This window comes from Sinocyclocheilus anshuiensis, unplaced genomic scaffold (genome assembly GCF_001515605.1).
Source record: "Sinocyclocheilus anshuiensis isolate Anshui unplaced genomic scaffold, SAMN03320099.WGS_v1.1 scaffold1957, whole genome shotgun sequence".
NCBI classification, from domain to species: domain Eukaryota; kingdom Metazoa; phylum Chordata; class Actinopteri; order Cypriniformes; family Cyprinidae; genus Sinocyclocheilus; species Sinocyclocheilus anshuiensis.
The window spans coordinates 126,943-143,948 of record NW_015537935.1 but is presented as its reverse complement, the minus strand read 5'-3'; the positions used below and the strand labels follow the sequence as shown (position 1 = coordinate 143,948).

General features: G+C 38.9%; 1 protein-coding gene across 2 annotated transcripts in view; it reads left to right on the top strand.

Annotated features, from left to right (window-relative positions):
* The window catches only part of LOC107658524 (adenomatous polyposis coli protein 2-like), a 30,490-nt gene extending 15,625 nt beyond the window's left edge, over window positions 1-14,865 (top strand). For both annotated transcript variants that reach the window (XM_016447119.1, XM_016447126.1), the window contains exons 4-15: window positions 493-757; window positions 1,802-1,910; window positions 2,332-2,445; window positions 2,749-2,844; window positions 5,610-5,699; window positions 6,311-6,692; window positions 7,061-7,159; window positions 7,280-7,419; window positions 8,125-8,202; window positions 8,363-8,479; window positions 8,632-8,846; window positions 8,933-14,865. In XM_016447119.1, the coding sequence (XP_016302605.1) occupies window positions 493-757; window positions 1,802-1,910; window positions 2,332-2,445; window positions 2,749-2,844; window positions 5,610-5,699; window positions 6,311-6,692; window positions 7,061-7,159; window positions 7,280-7,419; window positions 8,125-8,202; window positions 8,363-8,479; window positions 8,632-8,846; window positions 8,933-14,513 (7,286 nt within the window). In that variant the 3' untranslated portion in view covers window positions 14,514-14,865. The remainder of the gene's footprint in view (window positions 1-492; window positions 758-1,801; window positions 1,911-2,331; window positions 2,446-2,748; window positions 2,845-5,609; window positions 5,700-6,310; window positions 6,693-7,060; window positions 7,160-7,279; window positions 7,420-8,124; window positions 8,203-8,362; window positions 8,480-8,631; window positions 8,847-8,932) is intronic.
* The last annotated feature ends 2,141 nt before the right edge of the window (window positions 14,866-17,006 follow it).

The window sequence follows — 17,006 nt, the reverse complement described above, 5'->3', positions numbered from 1 at the left end:
TCTCGTGCTAGGCTTCTTTACTAGTGCATTGCACATTCCACTCACAGTATATCGGTGGAACATACCAACTACACAAACTGTGTGGGGGAAACCTAAACTGAACCATTCACTACATATAATTATTCGAAAAATCAAATTAATTTACCTGCAGCCAGTAGGCCCCTCCCAAGTGTAGGTCCCTGGGCTTCAGCCTGTTGAAGCCCATGCGTTAATGCGCCCCTCGTTATGTGACATTATTTACAAGTTGTTTTAATGGCATCTTTCACTCAGGCATTTATTGTTTGAATTGTTTATTAGAAAATTGCTAATAGAATTTGACATTTTTATCAAATTTAGAATTTTGATCAATCTTTGGATTTAAGAATTGTTATTGGTTAATCAAAATGAAGAACGATTAAAATCAATTAATCAACCTACTGTCAACAAACGAAATGAAAGAATCTATAAAAGACCAAAAAAATAAATAAATTTTTGACTTTCTTGTTTTTCTAGAGCTACATATGGACTTGACCAACTACTACGAGCTCAAATACGAGCCTCACAACCTGCGTGTGTTTCCGGAGATGATGGCTAGCCAGGTAGGAGAAGGCGAGGAGAGACTGAGCATCGGCAGAGCCAGGAGTCCTGTTTGTCCACCGTCCCGCCAGTCCTCATCTGCATCTGGAGAGGGCACAGCCGTGCACCCCGGGAACCCTTATCAAGTGACTGGAGAGGGCCGTGTCACTGCCCAGCACTTAGAGGATCTCTGTAAAGAGAGGTGAGATCATCACATCTAAACACTCTAATCATCTGTCTCGTTATTTAACCAAAATGTTATTTCCCTTAGAGGGTTTGTCCCCTTTAATCACTGAAAGGCCAGTGGCCTTTAGTTTAGGTCACATCCATGAACCATAATTACTTTCTATTGCTTGTCAAAAGTAGGTAGTTTTACAGGAAATTGGTGCTTTTTATTTTACAGAACAGTTTAACTGTAAATTTTAAATTCATATAACTTAAAAATATTTTATTATATGCATTTCCTAACGTTATGAAAAAAAATGCTACAGAACAAAGAATAATAATAAAAAAATAAACAAAGAAATGCATATACACATCAACTAAATGATTTTCTTTTAAACATTCTATTCATCAAGGAATGCTAAAAAATATATATTGTTTCTACAAAAATATTAAGCATCACAACCATTTTCAACCCTGATAATAATAAGAAATGTTACTTAAGTACCCAGAAAATTATGATTTCTGAAAGATCATGTGACACTGAAGACTGAAGTAATGATGCTGAAAATTCAGCCATCACAGGAATAAATTAGATTTTAAAATATATTAAAATAGAAAACTGTTGTTTTAAATTGTAATTTCACAACATTATTGTTTTTACTGTATTTTTGATTTGATTAAAAGCCTTGATTTGAACATAAGAGACTTCTTTCAAAAACATCAATAAATCTAATAAATAATAAATTAATAATTAATACATCTATTAATAAATAATAATTCCCAAACTTTTGAATAGTAATTTTTTTGAATAGTGTGTGTGTGTGTGTATTCTACATACCAAGGAATATATATACATAATCAGTGATTATTCAAAATTTGTAACAAAAAAAAAGGAATATTAAAACTCCTAAGTAATAAAAATTTAATTCAGTTCAACTATGTAAGCATACTGTGGTCTGTGGCCAATTCTATTTAAATTCACACTCACGAAAGTGATTCATTACTTAAATTCTGAATTCTGCCCAACGCTGATTGAGTGCAGTAATTTCAGGTTTCAGGAGTGTGTGTTTGTGTGTTTTAGGTCCATGTTGCTGAGTGAAATAGAGAAAGAGGAGAGAGAGCGGCGGTGGTATTACTCACAGCTGCAAGGTCTGTCTCAGAGACTGGCTGAACTGCCGCGGCTTGATACGGTAAGCAGCCTTCCACCCCAATTACTCACTGATGGGACTGTGTGCATCTGTAGCCAAAGATGAGGTCACCTGGTTTTACTGCTAATGGCCACAGATTGTCCTAAACCTAGATTTTTTGAATCAGTTAATGCCCTTGTCTAGTTTGAAATAACAGCAATGATTCTTAAAGAGATATTTCAGCCAAAAATGAAAATTCTGTCATTATTTACTTACAGAATGTTGTTCCAAACCTATGATTTTGTTTTTTGTTTTCATTGAATCCATACAGTAAGCATGTTGTTTAAATATGTTTTTATGGAATGGTTTGTTCAGTCTGTAAGTCTTTTTCATGTCTCTAGAGGTTTGATCTTGTTTTGAGAGGTAAAAACAATAGTATGCATGCAGTACAAATGATATCTGGGCATTTTTCTGTGCTTCACAGTTCTCCATGCAGGTGGATTTTATTCGTCAGCAGCTGGAGTTTGAAGCTCAACAGCTGCGCTCCGTGATGGAGGAACGTTTCGGCACCAGTGACGAGATGGTTCAGAGAACACAAGTAAGTACAGATTATAGATTTAATGCCAGCTGTAAAACCAGCTTAAATGTCACGTGTCAGTCACAAACGCGTCGTGCTTTTATCAACACTTGACCTGAACCACATTACTACCACTCAAACATCCAGCATAGCTTACATTGTGTTTTGGAGGCTGGTGTTCCCAATCAGGCTTCTTAACTACCCTTTTTAGCAGAGACAATAGAGCTGTTTGATAAAATGGTGTATGATAATGTTCTCTGAAAGTATCATTATCAAAGCATTAAAATGTTCACTACATATGAATAATTGCTGTGTATGTTTCAGATCCGTGTTGCTCGATTGGAGCAGCTGGAGAAAGAGCTTCAGGAGGCCCAGAGCTCGCGTGGTCCTCAAGAGAAGAGTGCTCTACCAGAGACTCAGGTGACACATACACCCCTGTCCTCCATTTGAGCCTGAATCATACAATGCCTGAATCATAAAATTCAACTGTGATGCTCGCAATAATAACAAATGTGACCCTGGACCACAAAACCAGTCATAAGGTTCAATTTTTCGAAATTGAGATTTATACATCATCTGATAGATCCATAGATGTATGGTTTGTTAGGATAGGACAATATTTGGTCAAGATACAACTATTTGAATATCTGGAATCTGAGGGTGCAAAAAAATCTAAATATTGAGAAAATCGCCTTTAAATTTGTCCACATGAAGTTCTTAGCAATGCATATTACTAATCAAAAATTAAGTTTTAATATATTTACACTAGGAAATTTACAAAATATCTTCATGGAACACGATCTTTACTTAATATCCTAATGATTTTTGGCATAAAAGAAAAATCAATAATTTTGACTCATACAATGTATTTTTGGCTATTGCTACAAATATACCTGTGCGACTTACGACTGGTTTTGTGGTCCAGGGTCACAAATAATAAAAAGTCTTATTTTAAAGATTGAAATTACTGGAAACAAAATATTTCTTAAAAAGTTTAAATAAGTGAAAACAGTGAAGCCATAAACAGTGTCCATGGATAAAATATATGACTAGTTGATTAAAAATTAGTTCTGAGAAAGCTATATAAATCTACATCATATTGATAATTTTAAGAATATATTGATTATGTTTTATTTGATGGTTACACCTGACACTAACATCACAAATCTTAAAAATATTTTTCTTTTTCATTATTTTCTATAAGTGTTTTAATACTACTACTACTAAGAAGAAGAAGAAGAATTTGTAGTGTATAATAGTATAGTAAAGACAAGAACATCAAAATGCTACAAAGTAAGTTATTTATCTCTCAGTAGTGGCATATTCACAGAACCATTTATAGATACTGTAATCTATTAAGGGTTTGAATTGCCGGGGCAACACAAGACCACAGAGGACATTGTTGACTGAACCAGCCAGCTGGAAAAGTCGCATTAAAAATTTGACATTTATGGCTCAGGTAATGGATGGAGGTTGTAAATAGGAAATACTGTATACGTTATATAACAGGGCTAAAAGTAAAAGTTGCTATTGCATTGCTAGCAGTTGCTAATTTTTAATTAAAAACATGATAAATTGTAATAATCATTAGTCAGCCTTAAGTAATGAATCAGAAGTGTATGTGGTTTCCACTATAGTGTAGCATAACTACTCTGTTACATAAAATTGTATATTAAATATTTATTGTAATTTAATAAAATGTGCAATTCAGCGTTTTACTAATTCCTGCAATGGCTACTCGGCTTACGAAAATCGGAAGCGTTATTCTTCTAGGATTTTCTTTGCACTAGTGCACAGCTTCACGTCCACCCAGTCTCACCTGGCACTGTCACACAGCACAGGCTGGCACTCAGTGTTGCTAAGCAGAAAACAGGGCATGCCCTCCGCAAGCTGCCTCCTATTGGCTGCTCAGTAACTGGGAAATTGTAATTTTGAAGCATAGCTCTCTGAGACTAAGGGATTCCCATTGCAGCACAGTTATCTGTCTGCTCGACACTGCACCAGACTGACAATGAGCTCTTCAAACCTACTGTTTAATAAGGCTGAGAAATCTGAAATGAAAAAAGTCAGGATACGATGAAACCTGCAGTACAAGGTTGCCATTTAATTTATATGCAGCTTTAGATTTTGGAACAATAGTAAAGTCATCAAAACTATGAAATTAAGTGGAAGTATGTGGATTATGCAGTAACCAAAACAGTTCAGCAAATCAAACTTATTTGCTAACAACAATATTAATAATATTATTTTATGTTCATTAAAGTAAGCACCCTTTGTCTAGATTACAGCTCTGGACTTTCTCTCAACCAACATACTTTTTAAACCGTACTGATGGAGTTCACATATATGTTTGACATTCAGTAGCTGCTTTTCCTTCACTGTCCAGTTCAAAATTAAATAATAATAATAAATTCAAATGTTTTTGTAAATAAATTCACCTTCACAATTAATGTGTGTATTCAAGGCTTATATTAAGCATTAAGGTCAAACGTTTTAAATAAATTGGATAGTACTTATTGAGCTCTTAAAATCTTCAAAATTAAATTCTGAAGACTCTAGAATATCATTCAAGCCATGTCTATGTCCTTTCTTGTAATCTAGCTGTCCAGAGATGGTATTTGTAGCTGGTGCCAAATGTTGCCATAGTGATGGGTTTGAGAATGAAAGAATGAATCCAGTGCTTTGGCACTGGTGCTGATTCACTCTCCATATGCAAATGTTGTGCACATGCTCAGTCAAACAGAAACAGATTTTAAACAGGAAAATAGTCTACAAATTAATGGCTTCAAAGGGTATTTGGGCAGTAATTCAGAATTCAAATATATGAACATCATAGCACTGGGTACAAAATATTAAACCAAGCCGCATATGGAAACAAATGATGCTGATGATTTTTCCAGCTGGTTTTAGGTTTCTCTTAAGCTCTGTAGCAGAATAGCCACTGGTGTAGTTCATCACATTTACTATGGACATGTTTGACAGCCACAGAGTTCTTTCATTTTTTTCATTTTGTAGAATATATACCCTCTCAATATGTGTGGATCAGTCTTAATACAGCACAGATTTACAGTACTTTGCTGCTTTAATAAATATTAATGTGTTAAGTCAGACATACAAACCAAATTTCCAAGTACCTACTGTACCAAATAGGAACAAATAATAAATCATACCATCTGTGTTCACAGAGCACCGAGTGCCTCTCCAAAGCATCTGTGCCTGACATGGATACCGTAAATGCAGGTACTTTGGAGGCCCCTGGAGAAGCAGGGAGCAAAGTAAGAACATTGTCTTTTTTTTTGTTGTTAGTTTGTCAGTATTCCTAAATGTCATCTGGTTACATACAATGATATTTCGAGATTAAAAATTCATTAGGAGTCATTAGGAAGCTTACAGATCATGTTAGAATTTAACTATATACTAAGGGCCAATATTTGTCTTTCTGTAAACACTGCAGTCTATCTATTTGTACTTCATACTATATTTTAATAAATACATTCAAATACAATTATGGTTGCCTGTACAGCACTGTGTGTTAGGCCTGTGATGGACTGACCATCTGTCCAGGATATTTCCTTCTTTTGGCCTGAGATGCTGAAATAGGCTCCAGCATCTCTTCAACCCTACATAAAACAAGCAGTTGGGAGAACAAATTGATGGTTTCCTTTAAAATCAACATCAAATAAAAATAACTAGCTGTGAATAAGACACAAAATATCATAACTGTCCAGTCCCTATGTTAAATTTACGACATTTAATTTCTGACCTTATATGCAGTATTCATATAGTTTTAGTTTGAACATACATTAATCAAAAACAATAGTGCAATAATGAACTCTAAGACAGTACAGTGTATGTCAGCTATAGTTATATTGTGTTTGGGTTGCAGGTGGAAATGGTGTTTTGGCTGCTGTCCATGCTGGCCTCTAGAGATCGAGAGGAGATGTCCCGCACCCTTCTGACAATGTCAAGCTCACAGGAAAGCTGCATTGCCATGCGCAAGTCTGGTTGCGTCCCACTGCTTGTGCAAATACTACATGAGGGTGGCACTGGGGAGGCAGCTGGGACAGGAGGCTATAGTCGAGAAGCCCGTTCCAGAGCTAGTGCTGCCCTGCACAACATCGTATACTCACAGCCAGATGAGGGCCAAGCACGACGCGAGATGAGAGTTATTCATGTGCTAGAGCAGATCCGCTCACACTGTGAGAATGGCTGGGACTGGATTGAGAACCATTTAAGTATCTCCTCATCTGGTGGTGCCAAAACCACAGGTGAGCCCTGGTTAAATTATAGTCAATGTGTTATAGACTGTGAGAATTGCCATTCATTTGTTATGGATAATCATATTCTTTGGTTTGTGTACAGTATGTCAAGTTCCAAACAAAAAGACAAACCTTATGCATATAAGTTACAAGTAGTGTAAGCACTTTACGTATAAGTATCAGAGTACTTTCTTATAAGTACTTACTTTGAGTATCGGATGAACTAGGGTGGTTCAATATGGTGATTTCGATTTTTAGTTTTTTATTTATTAATTTAAATATATTTTGCTGATTTTCTGAAAAAAATATTGTCATACATACTGTTCCCATAATATAAAATGATTCATATAAGTATACATTTACTTTGATATCCACAGAAATCCCTGAGCCAGTGGATCCCCAGATGTGCCAGGCCTTGTGTGCAATAATGAAGTTATCTTTTGAGGAAGAGTACCGCAGGGCGATGAATGAACTAGGTACATGAATACAGTGTCTCTAAACAGACCAAAGAGCAATAGTGTATGCTGTGGTTGTAAATAAGCACATTTACAGTGAGGTAAAAACACAGTGAAGAAGCTTATTTGTGCATCTTTTAGGGGGCCTGCAAGCCATTGCGGAGCTAATGCAGCTGGATCAAGAAATGTATGGCATGCACAATGAGCCAATCAATATGGCCCTCCGGCGTTACGCAGGAATGGCACTCACTAACCTTACATATGGAGATGTTGTAAATAAGGTAAATTTTCAAATTATTGCATACAAATGTGGAATCGCATAAAAATGAAAAACATTGCGTTGTTAAAGGTGCAATAGGTTATTGTCTTCAGAAAAATTTTTTGTTATGCTGGTTGAAAGTCTCTTCACATCCCGATAGCAATCATTAAGTTAAGTGGTCTAAATGTATTTATATGTATTTATATATTCTGTGGAAGGCGTAGGACCAAGAAATGTTCGTCCAATCAAAACGCTTGGTCCGAGTGTTTTGATTGGCTTTCCTACATGCTTGTCAACATGTGTATTTGCATACCTCTGCACACCTTGTTCGCGCAGACAGGATACGTCATCAGCGTGTTCACATACGCTGTGCAGACAGAGCGAGAATGGCAGGCAAACATCAACAACCTGACCTTCCTTCCTGGTATTGTAGTACTTTTACTAAGTGTGCTATAAAGTTTTCTCACCGGTGAATGACACATGATGTAGTAAGGTTGTCTCTGGTCATCTGGTCTGTGAGCGTATATGCGTTCAGGGTGTGTGGCTTTGGATGGCGATTTGTAGGTCGGGTGGGACGTTCGCTTTCAGTGCTATCAGGCTAAAGTCAGCATTTTCCGAGATCTCCTACTGCACCTTTAAACAAAATTTTTATTTGTACAGTCACCTCATTTCTTTACTATAATTTAATCAGTGACGTTGACAGAATGCTCTTTATTAACTTTATCAGGCTACTCTTTGCTCAAAGAAAAACTGTCTTCAAGCCATTGTTGCACAGCTTGCATCGGATAGCGAGGAATTACAGCAGGTACATAAGCTACTTTTCCATAGAGCAAACCATCACTCCTTTATGAACTTTTAGTATGACAAATATTATGCAACAGCTCATTTAATTATATATATATTTTGCTACTCTCATTTGTAATTATTTGGCCCACAACAGCTCTATGATTTGTCATTGCTTTTAGGTAGTGTCAAGTATACTGAGAAACTTGTCATGGCGTGCTGATATCAACAGCAAGAGGGCTTTGAGAGATGTCGGCAGTGTGTCAGCACTTATGACTTGTGCACTGCAGGCTACAAAGGTACAATCAAACATTTCTATAATATCCATTTCTTACATTCAATAAATCTGAATATGAGTGATTTACCCATTAAATTGGTGACATTTGTGCTCCAATACCACTCAGTAATTTTATATGATAAGTAATTTTATATGGTCTGGTCTTCCCCACAGGAGTCCACTTTAAAGAGTGTACTCAGTGCACTGTGGAACCTGTCAGCACACAGCACTGAGAATAAGGTGGCAATCTGCTCTGTTAATGGTTCTCTTGGCTTTTTGGTTAGCACTTTGACTTATCGATGCCAAACCAACTCACTGGCCATTATTGAGAGTGGTGGAGGTATCCTGCGTAATGTGTCCAGCCTTATTGCTACCCGAGACGATTACAGGTATCATGTTTATTCACATTCACAAATTAAGCAGAGGTTAAAGTGTCAATGACATCACCTAAATTCTTCCTGTTTTCCTAATTCAGGCAAATCCTCAGGGATCATAACTGCCTTCAGACTCTGCTGCAGCACTTGCGATCTCACAGTCTGACCATTGTGAGTAATGCATGTGGAACCCTCTGGAACCTGTCTGCACGAAGTCCAAAGGACCAGGAATTGCTGTGGGATCTTGGAGCTGTAAGCATGCTGCGCAATCTCATCCACTCGAAGCACAAAATGATAGCCATGGGAAGTGCTGCAGCTCTGCGAAACCTCCTCACAAATCGTCCACTTAAATATAAAGATACTGCTGTTATATCCCCAGGATCCTGCATGCCATCCCTCTACATGAGGAAGCAGAAAGCATTAGAGGCTGAGTTAGATGCGAAGCATCTGGCAGAAACATTTGATTCAATCGAGAAGCGAAGTTTCAAACATCAAAGTATAAACAAACCACTGAGGCACATTGAGAGCCTAGCAAAAGACTACGCCTCAGATTCTGGTTGTTTTGATGATGACGAGGCACCTAATGTATCAACCAGCTTGGACACTGGAACCTTCTCCATGCTCGCCATGTTCTTGAACAATTCTAACTTCCTTAATACTCAGTCCCGTAAGCGAGAGGGGGAGCCTGAGCAAGATGTTGAAACCTTTCAAACTGAAAATAAAAGGTCACAACCCCCTGATGATGAAGTGACTGTGGCAGCTGAGAAATTAGCCAAGAAGATCACCAACACAGTGGCTAAAATTGACAAACTGGTAGAAGACATTACCATGCATACATCCTCTGAGGACAGCTTCAGCCTCAGCTCAGAAGATCATTTTGTGGATTGGAATTATGGGCCAGATGAGCTTCACGAGGGACGAGCCATTTCCTGTTCCCCTTGTCATCTTTCTGACACCAGCTCTTTTTTACCTAAAGAGCGTCTCAGCAGAGCACATGCCTTCTTGCGTCTTAAAACAGCCAACTCGAGTTTATCCAATGACAGTCTTAACAGTGGCAGCACCAGCGATGGCTATTGTGGCAGTCAGAACCAGACTCATACCTCGGCAAAACCAACAGAACAACGACGTCCAAATAAACTTGACCTTAAGGTAGCTCATGAGGAACCAGTGAACAGTCGTGTACATATTTCAAGAGTCATGTGTCAAAATGAGATCCCTGAAAGAGATTTTGAGAGAAACAAAGATGCTATTTTGCCTGATTCAGGTTCCACTGATACAGAGAAGAGCCAAGAACCTTTTATATCAACGCCTGCAACTGTATCAACCAAGGTGTCTTCAGATGCTAGTATACCAACTGTTAAGTTGTCTCCCTCCTATCAGCATGTTCCTCTGATCCAGAGTGTCGCCAAGTTTGGCGTTGCAAAAACTGCAATCAATGTTCAGGCAGCTCAAGCAATGCGCAGGCAAGCTTGGGTTCCAACAGTGATGACTGGAGGTAGTATTAGCAAGTTTCCCCCAATATGCTCTGCAAGAAGCCCCACAATAGGACAGCTAGAGACCCCTCAGAAGTATTCTGTAGAGAATACTCCAATATGCTTCTCTCGCTGCAGTTCTCTGTCTTCTCTGTCTTCTGGGGATGGAGCTCTCGATGGACAGAGTCAGACTGAAAATGAGCTAGAGAGTGACTCCTCATTAGAAATCATAGAGGTGGAAGATGTGAATGTTGAGAGAAAAGATGAAGAGGATGAGACACTTGATGACTTGAGTGACAGTCAATTATTATTAACTGATCAGAAAATCAGCAGCTCTGATCCAACTGAGATCCCTAGTACAATCAAAAATGAGAAGAAGTTCCTTAGAGGAGTGTCTCCAGTAATTCTTGAGGACAGGACACCATCCAGCTCTTCAGAAAACTACATTCACGAAACACCTCTTGTAATGAGCCGCTGTAGTTCAGTAAGTTCACTTGGCAGCTTTGAATCTCCTTCAATTGCCAGCTCTATTCAGAGTGATCCATGTAGTGAAATGATAAGTGGTACTGTTAGCCCCAGTGACTTACCAGACAGCCCAGGACAAACAATGCCTCCGAGTCGCAGCAAAACTCCATGCTGTGCAGAATCGAGTGGACCAGAGACACAGAATCTTAGTGGTGTAGGAAGCCAGTGGGAGAACAGTTTGCGCAAATTTATGGAAATTGCAGACTTTAAAGAAAGGTTTAACCTACCTCCAGATTTGGACACAATGATATATTTCACTGTGGAAAAACCAACTGAGAATTTCTCATGTGCCTCTAGTCTGAGTGCCCTCCCTCTCCATGAACACTATGTCCAGAAAGATGTGGAGCTCAAACTTACTCCTTTGCTTAACCAGCAAGACAATGATCCAGAGGATTCTGAAAAAGAAGAGGACATGGATGACCAAGACCAGTATAGTGAAGGCAACTCAGATGATGACATAGAAATTCTGAAAGAGTGCATTAATTCTGCCATGCCTTCCAGGTTTAAGAAGGTAAGGCCAACTGTGATGCCCAACCTCTCAAACCAAGTTCTCAACATGCAGACTCGAAAATCTGTGCAATTACCAGTGTATATGGTGCTGCAGAATAAAAACAACCACATGTGTACTGGACAAAAGTTTGGAATGTCTTCAAAAGAAATCTATCATGATGATTCCTCTTACACTGACTCTGCTGAAGGTACGCCCATCAATTTCTCAAGCACCACTTCCTTGAGCGATGAAACTCTCCAGTATCCACTCAGAACTAAAGAAATAAAAGACTGGAGAAGAAACAAAGAGACACAAGAGCTGGTTAATATTGAGGCAAAGAGAATTGAAGACCTACGCATGTTCTCCCGCTTCCACAAACCAACTAAAATGACATGTCAGTCTCACATAGTCACAGACCAATTGAACAAAACAATCGGACATATGGTACCCACTCAGAGATTACTTATACAGAGTAAAGAGATGACAGCAAAAGTGACCCAGCAAAGGATTCAAAGCCAGTCTCCAGTTCGACAAATCCAAAAGCAAGGACAGAACCTGTCAAAAAGCATGCCACATTTAAATATTCCTAAAAGAAAACAAAACACAGAGGCGTACCAAAATCAGAAAACCTGCTCTCTGAGTGATGCACAGGAAAACACATTAGGCTTTCACTCTAGGCATCAACCAACAACTACAGAAGTGGCCATCTGCCATAAAATGGACATACAGGATGGACTGATGATTAGGACAGGACAGAAAAAACATTATGAATCAAGCAAGACTAATGTAATACGTAATGCTAATATACAAGATCAAGTCAACAGTTACCAGTCCCGCCAAAAGGGTTTTCACAGAATCAAGCAAAATCTAATTTTAGAAGAAGCGCCTCCATGTTACTCTTTGAGTTCCTCCCTTAGCTCTTTGAGTGACGCAGAATTTGAGGAACATCATGAAAAACCTCAGCATACATGGATACGGAATAAACATAATTTAACATCCAAACCCATGTGCCCTCCAAAATCACAGCAAGACCACAAACAGTTTGAAGAGAACAGCTCGCCAAGCTCAGTCAGCATGGATTCAGAAGATGATCTTTTGATAAAATGCATAACATCTGCAATGCCTCAACACAAGAAAAAGCAGGCTGCCAGAAAAAAGAAAGCTGAGAAAAAGCACAAACAGAAAGCTACTCTTCAGAAAGCAACAGAGTGGAGCCCTGAAAATGACCTAGATTCTGATGAAATGGCATCAGACAAAGACTCTGATCTCAATAGTGTTGAATGGAGAGCAATACAAGAAGGAGCTAATACAATCATTACCAAGTTACAAGCTTCAAAGTCCCAAGAACCCTCATCAGAGTCTGAATCAGTTATGTCATTTATGTCTGGTTCAAGCTTTACTCCTAAAGAGAAGAAGGTATACAAAGATGATAAAAAGGCTAATAAACCACTTGATTTTGCCCCTCGTAAACCCGTTCCAAACTTTCCTGTGGTCTTCAGGGGTAGAACAGTGATATACACACCCAAGAAGGAGACAACCCTCTCTCAAAGACCACCACCTAAAAAAGTGATACAGAAATCAGATGCCCCTAAAAATCCAAATCTAGCTCAACACAGGTCAAGAAGCCTTCACAGACTGGGCCACCCCATGGATTCCACTCAGTTGTCATTGCCCAAAAGAAGCTCAACACCACCTGCCAGGATACCAAAGAGCTCATCTTCAGGATCATCTCAAAGTTCAACACCTTCCAGGCATCCTCAGAAAAAAGTAACCTCCCCAACCCAAACCATTAAACAAGGTCCAGCGAAGGTGGCATCAGCACCATGCAGTCCACCGGACAAAAGAGGAAGCACTTCAAACATCAATCAGAACTCAAAATCTCCCGTAGACAGGAAAACGCAGAAATCCCCTGTCAGAATACCATTCATGCAGAATCCATCAAGGCAAACAAGAAACATTTCACCTTTAGTAACCAACCAGCCCACTAACATCAGCAGACAAAATACGCAGATATCAGGGAAAAGAATCCTACCAGCAAATCGAATGGATTTGGTTCGTATGACATCCACTCATTCAAGTAGTGGTGAATCAGATCATAATGGTTTTCTCAGACAACTGACATTCATCAAAGAGTCCTCAAAAGTCTTAAGACATGACGCTGCTTCACGTTCTGTCCCAACATCACAGCATGCCTCACCCCGAAGAGCAGTTCCAGGGGCCCCAGCAGTTTTCTTATGTTCTTCTCGTTGTCAGGAGCTAAAGGAAGCAGTTCAAGGTCCGACAAGAATGCCTGTGACTCAAGGACAAAGACGAGTGCAGGAACAGGGGGTAATCAGGCAGGACATGGCTCCATCAAGAGCCACCTCCATTGATAGGGACGTCACTGTGAAACGTCCAGCTAGACGAACAAGCTCAGAAAGTCCTTGCAGGGTCTCACAAAGAAATACACCCGGTCCAAAGCCAAGAGAAAAGAGGGAGGATACCATCAAAAGATATTCCTCCTCACCAAGCATAAATGTCTTGAGTCGTGTCACCAGCCGCTCCTCTCTACGCTCTTCATCCTCTGACTCAAGTGGACAAGCTAAAAGTGAAAGGAACACAAATCAGAGGCAACAGAGAGCAGGATCACGTAACTCTGACAGAGTGACCTGGCGAAGGATTCGTGATGAGGACGTTCCCCAGATATTAAAGAGCACCCTTCCACCCACTGCACTGCCTCTGTTGCCTTCACCAGAGGGCACCAAACAGATGCCACCACCACTACCAGGAAAACTGCCTACTATTACTCTAGCATCACGGAAAACAAGTGATGCAATTGTTCAAACTGAGGACTACTCGGCCAACAAAACTAATTCAAGCACCTCTCCCACAATTGAAAAAGTTCTTAGCATTACAGACGAGGCCACAAAGATGGCCCTCCCCAGGAAAATAAGCATGTCCTTTGGGAATACCATTCAAGATGGGGATTCGGATGGATCTCTAAAAACCTACAGCACAGCGTCAACCTCCACCTTTCAGTCAGTGGAAAGTACCCACAGTGGTGGTGTTGGCCATTTCCGACAGAGCTCACCTAGTAAAGCTGTCAGGGTTACTCCTTTCAACTACATCCCCAGCCCCATGGTCTGCTGCTCTCCACAGACACATGGTCAAGCACAGACAATGTCAGAGAAGACAGGGGAAAAACATGAAGCATAAAATCTGTAATCTGTCCACAGTTCCAATCTTGATGAAGTACTATGCTCCTGATGCGGTAAAAACTCAGGTGGTAATGGATATGATTATCTTTACCTCGGACATGTAATGAGTTTTATACTTGCCATGGATTGCATCAGAAGTTTTACCTATTTAAAAAAAAAAAAAAAAAAAACAATCTGGATTTGAACAATTGCCCATGTACTATAGAATCTCAATGGATTCACAATATTAACCTAACCGCACCATTTTTTTAATATATTTTTGTACAGTGATATTAATCAATGCTTGTGCTACTTGGACAATTAATCACACATGACAAAGACTATCTCAGAGTGTATCCACTGATAAAAATGATGGCCCACATTTAGAACAATATGCAAACTATTCTTCGAAAAACAGTGACAAATACTTTAAAAGTCCATGTGCCACCTGCAACCCGGAAAAGACTGTTGTACTCTTACATGAGAATCATGTACCTGTATGCACATGCCTTTATGCCACACAGACAGGTTAAACAGCCTATTGCCTTCACTTATTATTACTGCAGGAAAATATAGCTACAATAGGTAAAATCTGCACAAAATGTCTATGTAATCGTCATGGATATTTAGTGGTAATATTGTAAATACTGATATACAACTGTAGTCTAATGCTTCCCAGAAGGCAAAATGTAATCCTGCCATTGCTTCAAATAGCATGCTAAATACTCACTTATCCATTGTTAACACGTGATGTTGACTTTGCTGTTTTTTTTTTTATTGAAAATGACAGACTGTAAGTGCAACCATGAATCTCTACCCACACATTTGCATTTTTTAATATAAGATTGTTGTAATTGTTGAGTGTTCAGCAAATGTATGTAATACAATTAAGTGGCTGTACATACTCCTGCTTACTGAATGCTTTCATAATGTCATTTTGTATAGTCACGTTATGCTTTACGTATTTAAAAGCAAGCTAATGAGTAGCAACTCTGTGGATTGAGATAAATACTTGCCATTTACAGTCAGTTGGGCTGAATTCTAACAGACTGGCTTGTATTCAACCAAAGCCTATTGCCAAAACTGCAGCTATACAAGCAAATATTGTAGACATATGATCAGTGTAGTTTTGATTATGGCCAATTAGCCAGCACAAAAAGTGTTTGTCTTATTTGGTGAGGTGCAGTATTTACATGGTCTTAGTTTTAACTGTCCGCTACTAATATAGCAGCTTCACTCAGTTTGTCTCCTTTAGCCAGAAACCATGCATTCTCTCTTAAAAGTAAAATCGTTGATCCCACATCAGCCCAAATTCTGAGAATGATGAAAAAAACTAAAATTTATTTCAGATGTGCTGTGAGTGCCGATACCAACTGGTGTTCCCACATTAAAGAGTTAATTTTGAACTTTCTCTGAAGATATTGAAATTGACCAGTAACAGAGCTCAGTGTAATGTGTAATGACCCCTAACAGTGGTTATCAGGATTAAGCAATGTGATGCGATGCTAAATTCAAATTGACAGAAAGGGAAAATGTATGCGTATTTGAGAGGTCTTGTCAAAACATGAATTGGGTTCAGAATGTTGATGGAAAAATTGTGGTGTAGATTAACAGTTAAACAGTTGTGGCCAGGGGTTAGGGGGTCCTCAAATAAACATTCTCATAAAGCCTGTGTCCTTACATTATTTATCTGAGTGGAAGTAATTTATTCAGTGGTAGATGCCTTCAGACTATCTTCAGGGTTGCCAGGTCTGTGTAGGCCACTAGGCCAACAGCCAATCAAAAACAGCTCCAAACTAGCCCAATGACCCTATCCTAAATATTACAACTCAAAATATGCCACACCCATACCAATAATACATATTTTACAGTCAGTGTTGTGTGCCATACACAATTTCAATGTGAAAACCACTGTACAGTAGTTATCATAAACACAGTCTGTTTTCATAAAGATGCACACAAGAGCTCAAAGGTTCCCTAACAGTCCTCCACCTTCACAAAACTTAACATCTAGCATAGTTTTATAATTGTTCGAATATAAAATACTTAAATACAAGCATTTTAGTCAACCTTTGCAACCCTGACTGCAATGGCTCACAAACGGTTTTATCTGGCAGACCACCTATCACCCCTTATCTCAGGGAAACCACAACAAGTAGTGTTTAAATTATCCTTACCCTATATCATAAAATAGCCTTGCTTTTAAGCCAAGTTTGCCAGTGTGCTCTTTTGTTCTTACATCTTTTTGTTATTAAATATTGCTGCCTTTAACTCATAAACCTAAATTACATTTATGTTCAGTAATTAAAAAGTTCTTTGCTGTTAAGTGAGACAACAGAAACACAAATTTGACACAGTTAAATTCATTGAGTTTATTAATAAGTTAATGAATTCAGATTTGGTGCTACTGCTTTGAGTTTTTTACCGGCCAATAATTGCGCTTGCACTCTCAGACTTGCACTCTCAGACACTTGCGCTTCCGCTAGCGACGTCACTTGCAGTCTTTATTTTT